At 48.7% G+C, this 19,453-nt stretch overlaps 9 protein-coding genes and 1 pseudogene across 9 annotated transcripts, besides 13 other annotated features; all 10 read right to left on the bottom strand.

The window, feature by feature from the left end:
* Positions 1–2: 2 nt before the first annotated feature.
* On the bottom strand, positions 3–356 carry TraAM80_07882 (uncharacterized protein; the record flags this gene model as incomplete). The annotated part of the gene is made up of 1 exon (XM_029384653.1): positions 3–356. A coding segment is annotated over one exon (354 nt), but the record flags the coding sequence as incomplete, so codon positions are not given.
* A 565-nt stretch (positions 357–921) lies between these two features.
* Positions 922–3,435, bottom strand: TraAM80_07881 (putative dipeptidyl-peptidase 8-like serine peptidase; the record flags this gene model as incomplete). The annotated part of the gene is made up of 1 exon (XM_029384652.1): positions 922–3,435. The coding sequence occupies one exon, from the start codon at positions 3,433–3,435 to the stop codon at positions 922–924; it is 2,514 nt and encodes an 837-aa protein (XP_029235505.1).
* Positions 3,436–4,388: 953 nt separating this feature from the next.
* On the bottom strand, positions 4,389–5,438 carry TraAM80_07880 (uncharacterized protein; the record flags this gene model as incomplete). The annotated part of the gene is made up of 1 exon (XM_029384651.1): positions 4,389–5,438. The coding sequence occupies one exon, from the start codon at positions 5,436–5,438 to the stop codon at positions 4,389–4,391; it is 1,050 nt and encodes a 349-aa protein (XP_029235504.1).
* Positions 5,439–5,652: 214 nt separating this feature from the next.
* Positions 5,653–7,854, bottom strand: TraAM80_07879 (uncharacterized protein; the record flags this gene model as incomplete). The annotated part of the gene is made up of 1 exon (XM_029384650.1): positions 5,653–7,854. The coding sequence occupies one exon, from the start codon at positions 7,852–7,854 to the stop codon at positions 5,653–5,655; it is 2,202 nt and encodes a 733-aa protein (XP_029235503.1).
* A 325-nt stretch (positions 7,855–8,179) lies between these two features.
* Positions 8,180–9,142, bottom strand: TraAM80_07878 (uncharacterized protein; the record flags this gene model as incomplete). The annotated part of the gene is made up of 1 exon (XM_029384649.1): positions 8,180–9,142. The coding sequence occupies one exon, from the start codon at positions 9,140–9,142 to the stop codon at positions 8,180–8,182; it is 963 nt and encodes a 320-aa protein (XP_029235502.1).
* Positions 9,143–9,380: 238 nt separating this feature from the next.
* Positions 9,381–9,413: a microsatellite.
* A 156-nt stretch (positions 9,414–9,569) lies between these two features.
* Positions 9,570–9,597: a microsatellite.
* A 524-nt stretch (positions 9,598–10,121) lies between these two features.
* Positions 10,122–10,153: a microsatellite.
* Positions 10,123–10,184: a microsatellite.
* A 437-nt stretch (positions 10,185–10,621) lies between these two features.
* Positions 10,622–10,668: a sequence feature (GA-rich).
* Positions 10,669–10,858: 190 nt separating this feature from the next.
* Positions 10,859–11,938, bottom strand: TraAM80_07877 (sterol 24-c-methyltransferase; the record flags this gene model as incomplete). Its single annotated transcript, XM_029384648.1, has 1 exon — positions 10,859–11,938. The coding sequence occupies one exon, from the start codon at positions 11,936–11,938 to the stop codon at positions 10,859–10,861; it is 1,080 nt and encodes a 359-aa protein (XP_029235501.1).
* Positions 11,939–11,970: 32 nt separating this feature from the next.
* Positions 11,971–12,014: a microsatellite.
* A 41-nt stretch (positions 12,015–12,055) lies between these two features.
* Positions 12,056–12,100: a microsatellite.
* Positions 12,101–12,229: 129 nt separating this feature from the next.
* Positions 12,230–12,269: a microsatellite.
* Positions 12,270–12,379: 110 nt separating this feature from the next.
* Positions 12,380–12,408: a microsatellite.
* Positions 12,409–12,496: 88 nt separating this feature from the next.
* Positions 12,497–12,527: a microsatellite.
* Positions 12,528–13,409: 882 nt separating this feature from the next.
* TraAM80_07876 (uncharacterized protein) lies at positions 13,410–15,323 on the bottom strand (the record flags this gene model as incomplete). Its single annotated transcript, XM_029384647.1, has 1 exon — positions 13,410–15,323. One exon carries the CDS (start codon positions 15,321–15,323, stop codon positions 13,410–13,412), a length of 1,914 nt encoding a protein of 637 aa, XP_029235500.1.
* Positions 15,324–15,657: 334 nt separating this feature from the next.
* On the bottom strand, positions 15,658–16,029 carry TraAM80_07875 (uncharacterized protein; the record flags this gene model as incomplete). The annotated part of the gene is made up of 1 exon (XM_029384646.1): positions 15,658–16,029. The coding sequence occupies one exon, from the start codon at positions 16,027–16,029 to the stop codon at positions 15,658–15,660; it is 372 nt and encodes a 123-aa protein (XP_029235499.1).
* Positions 16,030–16,036: 7 nt separating this feature from the next.
* Positions 16,037–16,096: a microsatellite.
* Positions 16,097–16,281: 185 nt separating this feature from the next.
* Positions 16,282–17,000, bottom strand: TraAM80_07874 (methylase; annotated as a pseudogene).
* Positions 17,001–17,497: 497 nt separating this feature from the next.
* Positions 17,498–17,516: a microsatellite.
* A 252-nt stretch (positions 17,517–17,768) lies between these two features.
* Positions 17,769–19,013, bottom strand: TraAM80_07873 (putative tyrosine aminotransferase; the record flags this gene model as incomplete). Its single annotated transcript, XM_029384645.1, has 1 exon — positions 17,769–19,013. One exon carries the CDS (start codon positions 19,011–19,013, stop codon positions 17,769–17,771), a length of 1,245 nt encoding a protein of 414 aa, XP_029235498.1.
* Positions 19,014–19,386: 373 nt separating this feature from the next.
* Positions 19,387–19,450: a microsatellite.
* Positions 19,451–19,453: the final 3 nt, after the last annotated feature.

Genomic DNA, 19,453 nt, shown 5'->3' with positions numbered 1-19,453 from the left:
GAGGGTCCGCTCGCTATTACAGAGGATGGTAGGCACTGCCTCACAGAGGCGTGGGCGGCATCAGCGCTACTATCTAACGCGTTCTCCGTTGGGTCGTCAATGGGTGCACTCAGATTTCCCGAGTTACATAAGAAATTTGTCATCAATTGCTGCCAGTGTACCGCGCTCTCTTGGATCATGTTGTTGAACCGCAGGAGGGACGGATTGCAGCCCTCCGCAGCCTGCCACGTTCCTTCCTGCTGGTCTGCGTGGGCATGAAGAGAGGAGAGGTGCGTCAAGGAGTGCAGGACACAACAAGAGGTGCAAGTCCCCGCTCCTTCTGCCGCGTTGGTCAGTGCCGTATAACAGCAATGCATCAAAGGATCAGACTCGTCTTCCAATAGTGTAACATAGCAATTTCATCACATCTGTGGAGAGTAGTGCAGCGCGTAATATTGTTTCATTTGACTTTTTTTTTTGGGTTGAAAAAAATGTGGAGTATGATGTGAAGTGAAAAAATGTAAAAAAAAATTGAGTGACCACTTAGCATATGGGGGTAGAGAAAGCAAATCCGAATGTCGTAAGGGCACTTAATTAGCAGTTGTTTGTATTCATTAATCTCTAAGTTGTTGGTTCATTGGCTCAGTGTGTAATAATTGATACAAACCCCTAATGATGTCCCCCCCCCCTCACCGCTGATTTCTTGTCTTACTCACGTTGCGTCAGAAGCCGTTGCGTTTGGGTGCCTCGGCGCAATGGGAGCGGCGGATACTCACAATCTTCCCACTAATGTTTTGGTTACCATCCGCTTATGATGGATAAATATTGATACAAACCCCTAATGATGTCCCCCCCCCTCTCACCGCTGATTTCTTGTCTTACTCACGTTGCGTCAGAAGCCGTTGCGTTTGGGTGCATCGGCGCAATGGGAGCGGCGGATGCTCACAATGTTTCCACTAATGTTTTGGTTACCATCGCTTCATGATGATGGGAAGAGATTTTGTTTTGTCGCAGTCCATGTCGTTCCCCCGGGTAGGCAAGAATACTGAATGGCTTTCCTGCGTTAACCAAGGCGTTGATGAGTGCACAGGTGTGGGCGAAGTGAACGTTTTCATCCAGCAAGCCATGGGTGATGTACAAGCGATTCAGATCATCTGGAAATCCGGTAACAAACTCTTTGATTGCACTCCTCGTGTACGCTCTGCTGATGACGTTCCTTTTTGGGTTCTCCCCGGCGCAAGCATCAACCTCGTAAAGTTCACCCATGTATCGCTCCGTGTAACCTGTATCATAAAGCGTCCAGTCAGCCACTGGTGCACCAGCGAAACCAAGCTTAAAAACATCTGGCGCCTGTGACATCGCTAGAAGCGTCGCGTACCCACCGTAGGACCACCCAAGGACTGCAATTCTGGAAGGATCGGCAATAAATCCGCTCGGCTGGAGTGGTGATGCGATTAAGTGTTTCACGAAATCCACATAGTCCGACGTTTCAAAGTTGCCCATGTTCTTCTTGCAGACGCTAAGGTTTACAAGACCGTTGGCATTGCTCATTTGCCCATCTGCAACCAAGACAGAGATGCCGCTCTTTGCCAGCAGCTGAAAAAGTGGCTTGCAGAGGATGGTGTAGTCCTGTTCGTACACCAACTGTACGTGTGGTCCTCCGTAGACGTAAATGGCTAGCGGAGCCGGTGTGCCTGGGATTACAGCCGGAGAAATGAACAATCGACCACTGAGTGGCACGCCTCGTCGGCTGACGGTGGTGACGAGTTCTGTTTTTATTAGGTTTTCATTCCGTAGAAACGAAACTGCTGTATCTTTATTTTCACCACCTTGTTTTTCCTCTCTGTCACCATGCATATATGTTGCAACTCGACGCCGTGATTCGGGATACGCCAGCGAGGCGATGTAGAGCTCGGGTGGTGTCGTCGCCGTGCTTGCAACATAACAGACGCAGCCGTTCGCCACTGTGTAGGTGTACACGTGTTCGTGTAGTGGTGATAATCGGGTAAGCTGCGCCGCTGTTGCGGCTTCTGTGGAGGAAGTCCCCAGGGGAACACTGTAGAGGAGACTACCAAGCCTGCTGTCTGCGTTTGCCATAAAGACCACATGGTCTTGCAGCACCGAGATTCTGTCAGGTTTGACGTTCCACTTGCCTTGTGTCAGTGCACGCCACTTCTTGTCGTCAGAAGTCAGATCCCGAATGTACAAGTGGAAATGCGCCGTCTCTGTTTCGACGGCGTGGCGAAGGAGAATGTCATGGGTCGCTCCAAAAAGAATTGGGGGACCCCGCGGCACCTCCACCCACGCCCATGGGATGTGCTCTTCCCACTCGGTATTAAACATGACCATTGTTTCCATTGCACCACACGTGGCAGCATCCGTGGTAAAAAACGAGGAGAGCTCAGTGATGTCCACCAGCGGTAGCGTCTCTATGCAGCATGACAAGACACAATACCGTTCCTGTGTCCGGCTGAGCAAGGAGAAGTAAATCGTATCAGCGTCCTTGAATCCAAAGCGTGGTATGTACTCTGCCCACGGTGCCACGGCAGCGATGGATTTCTCCGGTACCACACGAAAGCATTTCGTTTTCCGTTCGTACACCACAAGCAGCGTATGCGCATTGGGGCCTCCAACCCAGGCGTACGGCATCTTCTCCACACCAGATTTGGAAGTGCCGTCAATGAGGGAGACGTCTTGCAGCATAGATGTATCTGTGTAGCTGAATATAACATACTTCTCCGTCGCGTAGTGACCTGTGTAGCGACTAAACTCTTCTTGCATGATGTAATCAGCTGTTCCACACTCATGTAACGAATCTCCAAAAGTGGTTACGCACTCCACATCGACATGGAGGGGAGCTGCCTCCGTATCACTCTGCTCCACAACAGTCGCAATGTACACATTGCTTCCGTACACAAAGCTGAAAACATTGAGCGACTGCGCTGTAGCCACCCCGGCAAACTCAGGCTGTGAAAATCGTTTAAGGTGCTGGACGCAGAGAAACGGCTTCTTCTTATCAGCAAAGTAGCGCTGACGTGTCTCCTCGTTGATGTAATCAAATATATTTAAAGGATGCCTGGACATGGAAGGGCGGTACAAAAAAGTATTCGTACCAGCGGTGTAAAACACTGTACCATCGGAGGGGGTGATGTGATAGTTAGTGATGCCAGTCACATGACGGCGGAGCCGTTCGCGGAGCAACTCTTCCTCCTTGGACTTGAGTTGAGGTGTATTGGGTGCGCTTGCATCCCCCGCACCCTCCTGAGACGCAATGACACGCCTTGAAGTCGCATCACTATCCAGGAGACTGACGGCGTACAACGTCTGCTCGGTCCCTTCAAGCCAGTAAAGCTCGTCGCCAACAATGTGCAGATGTTGTGGCTTCCCGTTGATCTTAAGGAGTCCGTCCAAGGCCTTCAATTGCTCAATATATGTTGTGAGAGGGACCTTGGACATTTTCCTTTCCTTTTTCTTTCACTCACTCACCCACCCGGCACGGTGCTTGCAGTCGATGTCACGCGTGTAAATTATACAATTCACCGAAAAAAATATGTATGTATTTCAGTTCTATTTCCGCTTGATCCTACTGGGAATGGAGAGTCAAACAGAAAAAAAAAGAGAAATGGAGAAAATAACAGGCGCATATGCGTGCGGTGTGATAAACGCGGAGCTTTCGTGAACGCCGCGTGGGGTGGGGTGAGGGGGCACACACGAGATGTGGCGGGACAATCCTCTTCCCACGCCAGCCTCCCACCTTTCCATCCATCAATAATCAAAAAAAAAATCACAAATAGCAGTTACCGCCTCACTTCGGCTTACTCACTGCCCTACCATTTGGCAGTCACTGCAGTACATATATACTTCGAGGAAGAAACAGGGGTAGGCTCTACTATCACGTGGAGTGAAGACGGATTTTTTAAAAAAAAAGAGGACTGAAGGTTTAGTGTCAATGCACATCTTCGCAAGGCAGAGAAGTGCCACGCATCTTCCTCCCCAACAACACAAAAACAACAAACTACTTCGCATTACTCATGCAGCAATGACGTATAAAAATAAAAACAAGAACATGCGTATGCATGTATGAATGGGTGAAGAGGAGTCCAAATCAAATGACAGGCACATATATGTGTACCTACAACTTATTTGCATCGCCTTTTGTAATCCATACATTACAAACAACTCTGTATCTGTTCTCTTCAATTCCCACTTTTTCCGCTTTGGTTCTTGCTCTCCTTCTTCATGCAACTTCATGAAAGAGAGTTCAGCATGTTAACATTCACTCAGTTCCTCTCTCTCCACCATCTCTCCGCTAGCATATATGGTAGTTACTAAGATATACCAAGAAAAAAAGGAGGAAATAATTTGTATGCCGACTTCAGTGCACGGTGCAAATATTTAAAAAAGCCCCTTTAGACGAGGTATACATAAGTATCTCGGCCCTGCCTCGTAATAAACTCCCGCTCAATGAGCTGCGTCACGCAACGCTTAAACATTGGTCCCGTGACCACAAAATGGGTCACAAGAAGTGCTGCGACTGAAGTAAAAAGATCGGAATGCGCAAGCGAGTGTTTCTCCTTCATAACGCGTACGACGGCAGCTTCCAATTTCCTCAGCCGTTCCGTGTCGAGAATGCCATCCACTGTCATGACGATTGCCTTGCTGTCATCAGGCCCATCCTGCAAGTACGGCACCCAGTGATGCAGCGCGTTGGCAACGTCAATGACGACTTTCCGCTTCTTGCAACCCGCAAACGATGCCGGCAGACTGTACATGCTGACCCCACCCGTGTCACCACCACTGCTGCAGTTGTTGGCGAGAACAGTCCGCTTCACAATGCGATGTCGCACCAGGCCACCCAAAACAGCTGCAAGGAGCGGTTTCGGCACCTCGACAGGTAGTATGCCGTGAAGGAATTCCATAGTACAGCTGTTAGGGCTAGGCATGGATGTCGTGGTCGAGGAATCACCATAGCGTTCAACTGCCTGCAACAGCAAAAAACCGATAGGCGGCATCACCAGCTGCACACTCGAAGAAGGATCACGTTCATGCACGTTCGCCGCGTAACACACCACAGTGAGCACACCACATCCAAGTGACCACGAGAGCCGTCGCTGCTGCAACACCCCCCCCGCCCCAGAAAAAGAGCTGGATGCGGGGAAAAAGGCGTGTCGAAACTCAGCACCTCCACTACCAGCACCGGCACCAGCAGCATTAGTAGTAGCAGCATCCAACACGTGATCATCTTGGCTGACTGCATTGTGATCCTCATCATCGCTATGCTCGAAGTCCTCACGGCTCCCAAATAATCCGGAGCCATGACTCCCATGAGATGAGATATTATGCCTTGAGTTGTTTCTCACCGCGCTGTTGTCAATGCCGTCAAAGCGTTTCTCAAATGTTCGCATCGCGTGCAACATGCTCGCGTCAAACCACTTTCCTTCATCAAAGCAGCGCTGCATCTCTGACAGCTTCACTGTAACGAGAGCATACTTCTCCCATCGAACCTTACAGAGCACTCTCACATGTCGAAGCAGTTCAGTATGGTGTCGCACTGCCCCTGCAACTGGTGCGATGCAATGTGGAGCCGTCGTACTAGCACGAACATCACGCAGCAAGGCAAAGGGTTCCGCCGCAAGAGAATCACCCAGGCGTATTGCCAGACGGGAAATAACTTCAGTATCCATATCCAACGTCAAGGATTTGCTGCGACATCATAAGCCGCGGCGCCAGCAAACCACAATAACAGTTCACAAAAAGATCCTTCGAGTGAAGAAGGGAGGCGAGCTCCAGAATGGTGTCAAGAACCTCGAGGTATGTGCCGCCGTCATCGCTTGCACCCCAATGAGAATTCCCCCTCGTCACTTGCTCATGAAGGGCACTTGCCAAGGTGACTATGACACACGATTCACGTTCCAAAAAGAAGTTTTGCATGCCCTTCTGCACCGCCCGCAGTGCTGTGTGGGCCCCCGCACAACCAGCGGAGGCGGACGGCTCCAACAGCTGATTTGTAAGCCTGAGAAGAAATACACAGTGCTGATAGACATCACGCGGAAGAGCCCGCAGCGACGTTCCAGTTGTGTGCGACTTCTCCAGAAGTTCTTCAAAGTATCGACGCACAGCTGCCGCAAAACATGCTTCAAACTCAGAGAGTACTTTCGGCTCGGGATTAAGAAAGAAGATCAGTGTCGCAAGCCCCGGCCTCCGCGGCAAGCCACCATTCCAGGTAGTGTAGCTGTTGCTGCTAGGTTCTGCCCCACCCACCTGCCAAAACGCCTTACTGTAGGAGCAGCAACCAGTGAAGCCGTCTAAGTCTTCAGCAAACTCGTTTATGCTGTGCCACCGTGCGGCATGGGCAGTAGTAGATGACAGCCACAGATCATGCTCCTCCTTGCATGCACACAGCCAGAGTGGCAGAGCCCAGGCATCGACAAATTTAAGAAAAACAACGCCTTTACAAAAGCCAACAAAAAATGCATGCTCAGCCTGTAAAAAACAATCACGCCCGAGCACCGACAACTGATCTGCATAATGTGCCCTGCCACCAAAGTAGATCATCATGGAGGTACGCAGCCGCATGAAGGCGTTCAGGCAGTTTTGTAACGCTCCAAAGGCATCCTGAAGCGTTGGCGCCTTGTCACATGTGCCAGTTCCCTTGGACACTAACAAAGGCCTCAAATTCTTGTGCGCCAGTTCACAGCCGTGCTGTTCATTGAACAGAACGACCCGATCAGTAACAAGACGGGTAATCTCCTGCGCACGACACTCATCCAACATCAATAATACTCGACAGACTAGAAATATATCACTGTCCCTTAAACACCTCAATGTATCCAATGACGCTGAGGGTGAGGAAACGGCATCAAAGCACTCCTGTGCAACTGCCTGAGAAAGTTCCGCTGCCGCAGAGCCATCACGACCCTGAGGGTTATTCACACAATGCTCAAAGGTGCGGTGCAAGACAGTCTGTATCATGGCACTGTTGTAGTTCAGTGTTGACAGAACACAGCTTCGCATAATGTGCCACGCGATGTCGTTCATCTCAACATCCACGCGCAAAAATACAACCCGCAGAATCCACCGCATTCGATGATAGTGTAAGGCAAAAGTGACAAGACTATGTAGAGCTAATATTTCCTCTGCTTCTGCTTCCCACTTTTTTGTCTCCACCTCTATGTGGGTCTTTGTTTTCGGGTTGCATTCCGCACCGTCGTCTTCATGCAGCCGCTTCCTCTCATGCGTCACAGTGTCTGACGTCACTGTGACTGATCGCACCTGAGTGCGCTTTTTACCCGCCTCTGCATCCACCATAGTTACCCCCGTTAGCGTTATCCACGGCCTGCTGTTGGTTTCCAACGCCTCTTCCCAAACCTCGCTCAATTCACGGGATTCCCACCAGATCCACCGCGGCTTCAGCTCTTCAATCAATGGTGCCGGACACGCATGGAGACGATCGCCGCTGCTCGCACACAACCGCATCACCCACGCAGAAACTGACGAAGCAAGCAGCTGCTCTAAAATGACAACGTTCGACCAAAACCCCACTTTTCCAAAAGTAGAAAGCATATCATACACAAGCGCGTACATCACCACTATGTTGCTACTGTCTGTCGCCTCGGTAAAGGCAGCTGCGACCCCCTCTGCAGCAGCTTCCGCCGCCTCCCTCACGCCCCCTTCAGCTCCCCCTTGTCCTATTACAGCAGCACTGCTCTGTTTCCCAACCAGTGAGGGGGCAGACGAAGACACCGCACCCCCGTTGCTAATAGAAACTGCAAACGGGTATAGTACATGGGAGTTATTGGCCAAGTGAAGAAGACTGTTATTGATAGGGCCCCATTTACGGATCCAGTGTAGTAATTCCTTCGCGTCCTCATTCATTCCCACACCTTCCTTCCCAAACTCTTTCCAAAACAAAAATCGTACAGTTTTACGTTTACACCATAAAAAGAAACAGAAAGAGAGTCCACTGGAAAGCGTCGCACACACTCACAAAAACAAAGAGAAGGTAAAAGAGGAACCCAAAAAAAAAGGGAGATACACACCAAAGCAATAATAATAATAATACATGTGCCAGTGGTAGGCACAAGCCTCGCTCTTTCTTGTCCTCGTTCGGAATGAGGGTAGTCGTGTGCATCTGCGATATAGTGCCTGCAAGATCCCAATAAAAATAAACATGATTTCTGACTGGCATTGAACACCAACCTCAAATATTTACGCCGCTTGCCACCGTAGACTGCGACTGACCGTACAGCATCTTTGTGAATTTCTCCACGCGGCCGTGGTAAATTAGTCCATACGCCGTTCCGTCATACGTCTTAAACTTCCAGTGATGTATACGCTTGACTTCTTCCGGCACTCCATAGCCGTATTCGTCACTCGTCCGTTTGTACATTGGGTTGAACGCCTTTAGTGTCGGGATAAACCGTACTGATGGCAGCTGCTTCACAGTCTCAGGTTCAACAATGAGTTCCCGCAGGTACTCTGGGACGGTTTCAAGATCAACGAGAGCAGATACCAGACTTGGCACCACCGCATATTTTCCTTCCGCGTATTCCCAGACAAAGTCCAGCCAGCGCTGCATTGATATTTGTGAGGGGACCTCAATGAGTGTCATACCCGCCAGCTCCGCTGGGTACGCAAAGAACCCGCAAAGCTGTGATGGCAAATCACCACGCGAGAAATGGGGTTGCACTACATCACGAATCACACGCAACACGTACGACCCCGGAGGCGAGCTTGGATCCGGCCACACTAGCGACATAAGCTGCGTGGCGTAGATGCCGCTGGGGAACCCTTCAACGGGAATGACGGGGCGAATAAACGTGGGCTCGAGCAGGTTGCCCAGGCGCCACACACCCTCGATGGTGGCAGTCAAGAAGTCCTCCTGGTCGGAAACACGCTCGCTCTCGGCCTCCGCAGCCATCCTCTCATGAAAGCGCATGAAGACGTCAAACGTGACGCCATTTTGCTCTTTCAAACTCTCACCAAATTGGTATGTCAGCATCTCACTGACGGCGGAGGGCGCCATGACTCCCTCCTTCACTCGCGGGTGCCTTGAGACGTCAAAGACGCGGATGATATCCTCAATGGAGAGCAAGCCATCACCCTTCGTGTCCAGCGAGCGAAAGGCGCGCTCTACAAGATCCAACTGATGGGGCGTCAACATTTATGAGTTCCTCCACTTTTTTTTTCCCCCGCTTAATTCAAACACACACTCCTCTACCACTGTGCAGTTCCGTATAATACAACTACACCCCACCCAATATCTTCTTCCTTTACGGAGGTTGTCAGACGGGCCTCGTCTCTTGCGCCAACGACACCAATACGCACAAAAACAAAAAAAAACGCCTACACTCCACTTCTCCCAAGGTTCTCTGCGCGTAGACTACTGAAGTGCTTAAGACAAAAAAACACAAAAACAAAAAAAAAGCAATAAAGACTTGACAATGTTAGAAAAAAAAAAGCACAGCACATACATAGTGGAAAACAAATACACGGCTTCACAGCCCTCTTAGAGTTTACCAGAAACAGCATTTTTATATCTTTCGTTCTCTCTTGTTTTCTGTTTATCCTTTTGACCTGGAGGGAACATCATATATATATATATATATAAATATATATGATGCACGTATGCATGGATATATTGCGTGTTCTGCAGTAAAGTCAAAAATAATACCGTGGTTTAACGGGGAGCAATGAATCGCGAGGAGAGGAAACAAAGTAGTTAGCGAAGCCAATGAGATAAATTATTCATTCCACTTATATAGAAGTTGCGAGTCCTTCTCGCTCTTTTCCCATTTATTTGAGTCACCCACACACATACATAGCTGCATAGGTTGCGTACGTGGAAATACATCACATTTATTGGTACCGCCCCGATCACCATCTGCTTCTTCGCCCTCTCACACACAATCGCACGTAAACAACAAAATGGGTGCACATATATCCACAGATGCACACGTATATTTTATTGTGAAAAAAAGAAATTGTGTGTGTGTGTGTTTTTTTTTCCTCTCCTCTTAGAAAACCTTTTTTTTTCGCTTCTGACCCCTCCATCCACGCAGAAAAGCACAAACTAAATATTCTTCCGCTTATTGAGTAGAAATAACCCCCTTTTTTGTCCCCTATTTTCCCTTCTTTGCCCTAAAAAACAAAAAACAACAACAACAAAAAAAAATCTCCACAAAGAACAATATAAAACACCAACACTCCTCTACACGTCTTCTGATTCCTGGACCACTTTTTTTTCCCTCCTCCGCTCCCTTTTTATTCCTTGTAGTACATTTTGTTTAAATGGTGTTTCCGCCACCATTCATGGCCTCCTTACCACCCGAGAGGTCGCACACACATGCCCGGGAAGGAGGGAAGAACAGGGACGAAAGGCGGATGGGCGGGGAAATATCGCAATGGGGTCCGGTGTTGGCCACGATAGCCAAAAAAAAAAAAAAGGTCAAAGGAAGACACTTTGGCGGCCGGAGATAACACTGAGCAGCGCAGTGGCCAACAGAAAAACCAAGGGTGTTTCTCAACATTTACCCTCCCTGGCCTCTCCGCACAAATTGCACCTACGCTTTCCTGCTTGCGTGCTCACATACGTGCGCCGCTCCTTACCAGTAGCAAGGCTCTTTCTTTATATTATCCTGGACCTTCTTTTTTTCCTTCCTCTTTCCCACCCCCTTCCTTACTTCCTTCTCGTATATTTTCCTCTACTTGTTAGCTTGCCTGGCTGCCTCATTCCCCGATCTCATACAAGAAGTTTCTATTTACCACTCCTCCCACAAACAGAACGCAATCTTTCATTTTACGCACGCATATCACTCTCACATCCCCAGGCTTTTCTATGTTGTCATGCACCGATCAAATTCATTGCCTTCGTATGCTTCTACTTATTTTGTTTCTCACCAGGGAGCGGCTTCCGCGCCTTCACAAAGAAGGACGGGGTGAAAATGCCCATCTCGCCTCCTAGCACGAGACCCTTTACGGCCTCCTCAAGAATCTCAGTCGTCTTATATGTGCCTCGCGGCGCAAGGCCAACAAACTCCAACACATGGCACATTTTGTTTGTGATCCAGCGACCCACCGGGGTGGACTTGAAGCCTGTCAGTGTCGTGTAGCTCCCTTGCAGCGGTGCGTACCATGCCGTGTTTTTGATCGGGCTTGACTCAAAGCGCTCCGCCACATCGAAGCTGTCCTCTACAGTGAAGCCAGATGCCTCCAGCGCCCGAAGCACCTGCTGCGCAGTCTCCAGTTCGGGAAGGCTGTCACCAAGCTCAATCTGGTGAATAATACGACGATGCTCCTCATTGTTTGGATCATACTTGTCCGTAACACACCACTCGTACAGGACAAAGTAACTTCCAGGCTTGATGACACGGTATACCTCCTTAAAGCACTTCACCTTGTCTGAAGCATGGCATGTAGCCTCAACAGCGTAGGCACCGTCAAACTCGTTATCACCAAAACACATTTCGCTGAAGTCCGTCTTGGTGTAGTTGATCTTGCTGTTCATACCGTGCTTGGTGTCGTGACGGCGGGCGCGGCTGATCTGGTATTCGTTATTGTTGACGCCCATCACGTTGCAGTTAGTGAAGCGCACAATGTTGCGTGCCGGACCGCCAACACCGCAGCCCAAGTCGAGCACCGTGTCGGTCGGCTTGAACTGTCCTTGGTACGCCAAAAAGTACTCGTGACGGGCGATCGACTCAAAGAAGGACTCACCAAAATAGCGCGGGGCAAAGTGAAAATGTTGTCCCCAGCCATACTCGTAAAAGTCCGTCACGAGGTCGTAGTACTCGTTCACCATCGTTGTCGTCTCCGCCTTGCGTTCGCTAACGGAGGCAGTTTTTCCCTCAAAGCGCTCACGAAAGCGATCCGCCGTGGCGCTGACGTCTTTGTTGACTTCTTCAGCTGTGCGCTTGCGCATGATGTTGAGGGGAAGTGTGTCAGGACCACCAGCAGACATTGTTGTGTTTTGTTTTTGCTGAAGACCGGCAGAAAAAAAAGTCAAAAAAAAATCAAACAAACAAAAAAGAAAAAAACGATCTTCGTATTCACAGAACCTAACACCTTAAAAGCGTGCAAACAAAAACAAAAACAACAACGGAAAGAGAAAAAAAAAGAAAAATTAACTGTGTCATATAGGGCTGCATTACGTGCGACTGGCCGGACACGTCCGGAAGTGACAAAACAACAACTACGGTGAAGGCGTGGATGGATGCAGATGCCTATGCCGTGGCGTTGACGGATGCACCCCAATGGAGCATAGAAATGCATATGAATGTAGATGGAAATGGTGAATGCGCGCGAGCGCAATACATACAAATATAAAGTGAGTTTGTGCGTGTGTGGTTGTATGTTAATGTTATGTTACCACACTCAACACCCTGAACGACATTTTGTTTTCAAAACCAAAAATAAACAAAATAAAAAAAACAGCTACAAGAACACGGTACAAGCACATGCAGAGGACAACCAGTGCTATCTACAGCGAAATTTCTCCCGTATTACCGTGTGAGAAGTTAAAAAAAAAAAACAGAGAAAAAAAGAAAAAAGATTTTTCATTTAGAATGGGTGACTGAGGTGGAGGTTATGGTGGCTAACCATGCCTGTCCACTAGAAACATTGCCAAGAGGAATAAATACATTCATATCCCATAGGATAAAGACACACAAATACATATCCGATGACGCTGATTCTTCGCTTTGGTATCGTCCGCAGCTTTTTATAAAGCACAACTAATCATTGAGTAGCGAAGAAAGTAAAATACGAATTGAGACAAGACACCCCATTGCTGACATGATGAGAAAAAAAGAAAGATAAAGGAGAGGCCAGATGCATGCATCCATACCCCATCCCACCCCGCCCCGCCCATATCCTTTTGTGTGTGCGTAAGAGCCACTGCTGAATGACAGACACCTGGGAAGCACCCAGAGCCACACTCCCATTCACTCTCCTTCCCTCATAACCGCAGCACACATGGCCGAGTAAAGAACATCTCGCAGGGAACCCTGAGGAAATGCACCCCTGCACACATGTTAGTTCCCGCACACTCCTTTCCCCGCCTCACGTACAAAGCGGGGGTAAAAAAAAATCGATATAAATAAACATACATAACTGCCCCCAAACACCCCCAGAATAATACAAACAAAAAGCGGAACCAATAGAGACGCTCCTCGCACCCCAACGCTGGTGTCTCGCTTTACTGTGCAAAGAAATCATTCCTTCACATTTCCTGCCACCGTCTCGTATGCACCTAGGGAGTCGGCGGGGTTAATGAAGCGAAGGACATCCTTTATTATTATTATCCATGTTGCTCTATTATTAACAATACCGTGCTCCACAAGTATCTATGCCTTGCCCCTAGCATTCTTTGATTGTTTCTTTGCTATGGAGAGCGACACCTACCGTATCCACAGCATTCATCGTTACATTCTCTACCCCACAGCTTCTTTTTCCTTCTCCAACTCCCTCTCAAAGAAGGCATCCACAGCGGCAGCGACGACACCAACACCCACCGCAGGTACTTCATAGCAACAAGTAACAGATAGGATAGGTAGCCCACGCGCCACCGCACTCCACTCAATAACGGTATCCTCCTCTGACCCCTTCTTCACTTCTGTGGTACCAGGCCCTTCCGTCTTTCTAACTCGGCGCTTCCGCACAATGCTCTTGTCGACAAGTACGGCTTCCACAACAGAAGGGGTTTGATGAAACAAAGGTGGAACAACTGCAACGGTTTGCCCAAGACGCAATCTTTCTGATGGAATGGGATGTAAGTGCAGTCCCAAGGCCTCATCTTCCGTAAGACATCTCCATCGTTCGAGGGCGTAGCCCTTCCACCCAGGTAGTCTCCTGATTTCCACATTTGACGCCTTCGTCTCCGTATGTTTTTTCTCAGTCAAACCCGTGGTCATCATTGAGGTCATTCGAAGCTTCTGCTCCTCCACATCCTCTTCCGTTTTTCTCGCTTCCCGCGCCGCATCCGACGACCGACTTCTTTTTGCCTTCAACTTGCCTTTCTTTGCGCTGCCTAAGGGCTTACCACAGCCCTCGTTCGTCTTTGGGTGTGCCGCATTGATGTTGTGGGGTAGGGATTTATGCGCCTTCGTCTGCAGTGGCGTGCGGCAGTGCACAGTAGCGCTGGGGTTAGGGTTTTTCTTTGGATGAAGAAGGTCCCACCGGACGCGTATGTCTTCCCGTTGTAGAACTCCCTTTCCCTTGATGCATTCCTGTGCCACAGCCGGCCAAGTCTCGACAAACATCTTGTTCTGCAGTCTGATGTCCTCCTTCTGAGTCTTGTAGTAGTTCGTCATACCTCCCGCCATCTCTGCCATTCCAGGCACCTCAAAGGAAAGGTTACGAAACCGCGCCGTCTTTAGCCCATGACTTATAAGCTGCAACGTGTAGTCATAGTCCTCACGGATACGGAAGCGGTAGCGGCAGTCGGGCGGCACAAGATCGTAACGAAAAAGCGAGGCAATGTTATTGTAACTGTTCAAAGCCAAATCGCCATCACCATACTTGTAAGCAAATCGGGGGTACTCCAAAGAAAATACGGCAATGTCATTCATTTCGCAAGCGGAACCGTGTAACATCTGGATGCGACTGTAGACCTCAGTAAAAAGTTGACGTGGAGTAATGACATTGTTCTTGCCATTCCAGGCCATGTAGAATCGTTGAATGTCGTCATCCATTACCCAAAACCACTGCGCCGCCCGATCGTTTAACAAGACGCTTGAGGTTGTTGACAACGCTCTCGAAACAAGTTCTGTCAGAATGTGATTCCGAACATAAGACACGCCTTGATCAGATAATGGCAGCGACTGAATATTGACAAGTTTCCGCACCTCTGCTACATCTCGCTGTCGCCGTATTGGTAGTGGAGCTGGGGGTGGGGGTGTGCAGGGCGGCGTGGAGACCAACGCCTGCGACTGGAGGCGGGACATTTGTCGGAACCCTGGACGCTGGGGCAACCACCGTGCCCCATCTTCCTCCGCATCCCCCGCACCCCACCACCACTTCTTCAGCAACCTATCCACCAGCTGTTCGTACAGCACGCGCTCCCCTGGCTCCACAACGAGCGTAAAGGGCACCATATCCCGTATCAGGAGCGAGATGGTTCCACGTTCACTGTGATATCGTGACTTAGACGGGATAAATACTGGGCAGAAATATTCTGCTGCATGTGTGCTTGAGTTCCCAAAGTCCACAGATGAGGTGGTGTCGCCAGTGGCACGAGCAGCGCATCTAAAATCACAGTTTTCACAACTGTTGACTGCAAGGTGGACCCCATTACTAACATGACTCTCTCCCAGTGACGTCGGAGACTGCATTTTTGAATGCCGCATCGTGCTCTTCTAGCCAGTCTGCGGAAAGAAACCCAATCACGAACACACAAAACAAATACGACTGGCACACGTGAGTATATTTTCCACACACTCTTCCCCACTATGCCGCAGTTTTTGGTGTGTGTAAGCACGTGTGTGTGGAGAGGAAGTGGGAGCTCAGTGTTCTGTGGCAAAAAGATAAGGGCACAACAACGCAAAGAAGATGGAAAGAGACACATTACTACGGGCTGAGAAAAGGAACAAAAGAAAGCACGCCCCATCCAACAGAGATACATCCACTGAAACCCACCCACCCGCTCAAAAAAAAAAAGAGACACAGAAAGACAGATCATTTTTAGACAAAGGTGAAACAACTGTTTGCGGATGTCAGATCGACAAAACTCAGCTGACATGTACTCTGCAGGTCCCACAGAACGCGAAGAAACCTCACCTCAACAAATTTCTGCCTTCTCACTTTGGTATGAATACGTGGCCCCAGACGCACATCATAGAAGCGTAGAGAAACGACGGGCCTGTCGTCCCATACGACGCGGCGCTGGCGTTGCAGTTTCCGTCTATGTTGCAAGGCGTGCTGCGGCAGGAGAGGCGCCATCTGCAGTACCGTCGGCACAAGACGAATCGACACGGGTGTCTTGCCTGCACGCAATGAAAAAGTGTCCCCTTCGCCAGATGCTGGCGCAGCGCGCGGCATCTCTCTTCCACCCATAGAGACTAACAAAACAAACACAACAACAAAAATAAAAATGATAACATATATATATATATAACCAAAAGGGTTGTGGCGAGGCAAAGCATGACAGAAAACGGAAAAAAAAAGTGTAGCACATGAAGGGGACGGGATAATAGCGACGAACAGCGACGCGGGGACTAACGCAGAAAGACACAAACAAACTGCAGCGACTTGTTGCTCCACCATTACACCCATGCCCACCATTTATTTCACATGCACTCGTGCATGACGGCGAAAACACAGACAGCGATCGTCCTCTGGCTTTGCGTGGTCCTCCTCCAGCCTAAAGTCTACCTGCGCCAGGAGGGACTCCCCCACTTCCTTTTCTCGGATGCCTCGCTCATAGTCACCCTGCCCAAGACCAGAATCAAGGCCCCGGTTACTTTCAGACGTATGAGCACCGTTGTAGTTAAACGCTCCGTAGACACCAAACAGGACAGCTGGTCGCACAACAAGCGGTAGGCGCTAAATGAGGGTACAACACACGCCAAGGCGTAATGTGAAAACTATTGGAAGCAAAAATAAGATTGTAGCCTATATGCGTGAACTCCGCCAGAGCGAAAATACCAAGCCAACGCGCCTCCAAGTAAGTGAGGATTAGCGCATACGGCTGCTTGACGAAGGCAACATGATCTTTTAGCGTCTTTTTGCAGCCATCAACAAATCCCCAGCAGCATATCAGGTAAGTCTGTGCACACCCAACGTGTAATGACTGAGGACTAAAGGTGCTAAGTCATATAAACGATGTGCTGCCCTTTCCGGCCGCTACCACCAGCACAAACACACCGCCAACACTATGGCTACGCTTACTCCCGTTACTACTGACACTTGCACAAATATCTGCGGGAGAGCAAAGCCACGTTGTGCCGAGCCGTTTCTCAAGAACGTCGCCCATGGGATCACCATTGTGGGTACACGACTCGTAGTAAGGCTTCTCTGTCCCCATTTATATTTAGCAATACGGCATCTTTCCTATGGAACTGTCCCCGCCCAAGTGAAAAAGGACAACAAAGAAAACCGTCTTGAAACAGTGGTAACAGCACTTGCAACTTTTGCCATCCATTAAAATACTTTTCCGTGAGGCGCTTCCCCACCCATGAGTGGACCGCCACAACTACCACCTCACAAGCTGATTCATTTAAGCTCCGCAAATAAACTGTGTTTCCCAACAACAAGTAAAAACCCCAAAAAATATATTTTTTTTTTATTTTTATTAATCCCTGTGACTTCTCAAAATTATTCGATAGCCTGCACGCCATCCACTATCGTACAAGACGTGCGCCCCACCAATCGGGAATGTAGGGAAAAAAAAACTTCTACCCACATAAGGAGGCTGCAGTGGAGAAGCATCAGAGGAACACACACACCGTCACAGAGCCGCGCAGGATGAACGCTGTAGGGCATCATATTCATCCCTCGAAGCTGAGCACCCAAAAAAAAAAAAACACTCACACACACACACAATTTTCCTACCACCAATTAAAAAACTCCACATGAATTTCACCCTCGTTTTTCTTTTTTTTTATGAATCGAGAATGAAATAAAGGAAGCAAGAGTTTGCGCACGTGCATATATGCGTCTGCTTGATCCTCAAGCATCCCCCTCACCTACGATAATTATAGACAACAAATTTCAGGGAGGACCATCTGAACCTCTTCCACTCACATCATCCCTCTTAAAACACATTTCACTGAGAATATATATAGTGCCTCACATTAGCCTCGTCGGTGTCTCTCACAGAACGATCCAATACGGCCCACAGCATCCTTTATTATCGGCAAGGGTCTCGAGACTGTAATCCGCAGAGCCCCAGGCATATTAAAATACTCTCCTGGAAGTACATGCACATTTTCCTCCTCCGCAAGTTTCTTGGCAAACTCAACGTCCGACTGAATACTGCTGTCCAATTCCCCAAAGACGAGAACAATAAAAATAAACAACGATCCACGCGGCCGTACCGGCTTTAAACCAGGATGCCCGCACAAACCGTTGTAAAGCGCCATGGCCCCCTCCTCTAGACGTCTCGCGCAGTCATCAAAGTAACTCTGTGGCGTTTCCTCAAGGGCCTTCACGACTGCATGTTGCAAAACTGAGTTAGGCATCAAAGAACGGGTTGCCAGACAGCGCACCGCTGCCTGTAGTTTGGCACCATAACCGTCACGATCCAATACAATCACCCACCCAAAACGATAACCCGGAACATTGAACCGCATCGAGAGCCCACTGACAACAAATCGGGGCACGTGTGTGTCAAATGCCGCCACGGAGGTAAACGCTTCACCGGAAAACACCAGTCCCGCGTAGACCTCATCCGAAATCAGCGGGAGACGCAGTTCCTCACACACACGGATAAGCTCCGCAATGTGTTGCCGCGAAAAGTTACTGCCAGAAGGGTTAGAGGGATTGTTCACCAAAATCGCCTTCGTCTTACCATCAACAAGGCTTCGCAAATGATCAAAGTCAATCTCACAATCCTTCTCGTGATTGCAACAATAAAAACGCGGTTCAATACCGTAGTAAAAACAACTGGTAGTGTAATGTTGAGAAGAAGGAAACGGCAACAAAATATTATCACCGTAGCTGCACAAGGATCCGAAACACATGGATAACGCATCGGAGGAGCCCGACGCAACAACAACATGATCACCAGTGATCTGCACCTTGATTGAATGCGCAAAGTTCATCTTCCAATACTTTCCAATGGCCTCGCGAGTCTCATCAAACCCAAAGCAATAGCTGTATCCGTTGCATAAGTTCGATTTAGCACACTTCACCACACTCGACACTAATGACGACGGCGGTAAAAAAATTCCATCCAACGCGGCATCCTCAAACATAAAAGTAATCAAACTCTTTCCCGACAAACAAGCGCCTGATGCCGCTTCCAAATCGTGCACAAAATAATTAAGACTCCCAAAACACCGCTGAGCCCGATTAGACAGCTTCAACTCACCGAACATTGAATACATTAAACCAAAATATATAACAAAACCTTGTAAAACAAAAAAAAATTCAACACTGTCAAATATAGAAAAAGAAAAAGAAAAAATCGATGGAAGCTGACGCGCAGACAGACAGACGTGCAGAAAGCAGGAGGCGTGGCAGCGGGCGGCATGCCAAGTAGAGATGTGCTGGTAGGGAGAACAAGAGAGATTCGCCCACCATTAAATTAAAAAAAAAAGTTATACAATGCCTTTCAAAAAAAACAAAAGAATTGTTATTGACGTCTTGAAAAATGAGAAACAAAAAAAAAACATCCGTCACACGATCCAGCCTACTGGTGATTTGGGCCGGCAAAGAGAGCTCCCCCCCTCCCAAGCCTCTTCAACAGCCAAAAATGTAAAAAGTAAACAAAAAACATACTAGAAAAAAGAAAAAAAAAACAACGAAGGAAAAACGT

The sequence above is a fragment of the Trypanosoma rangeli genome, assembly GCF_003719475.1.
Source record: "Trypanosoma rangeli strain AM80 chromosome Unknown Tra_15.4_contig_00352, whole genome shotgun sequence".
Lineage (NCBI taxonomy): Eukaryota > Euglenozoa > Kinetoplastea > Trypanosomatida > Trypanosomatidae > Trypanosoma > Trypanosoma rangeli.
This window is presented reverse-complemented; position numbering and strand designations above follow the sequence as displayed.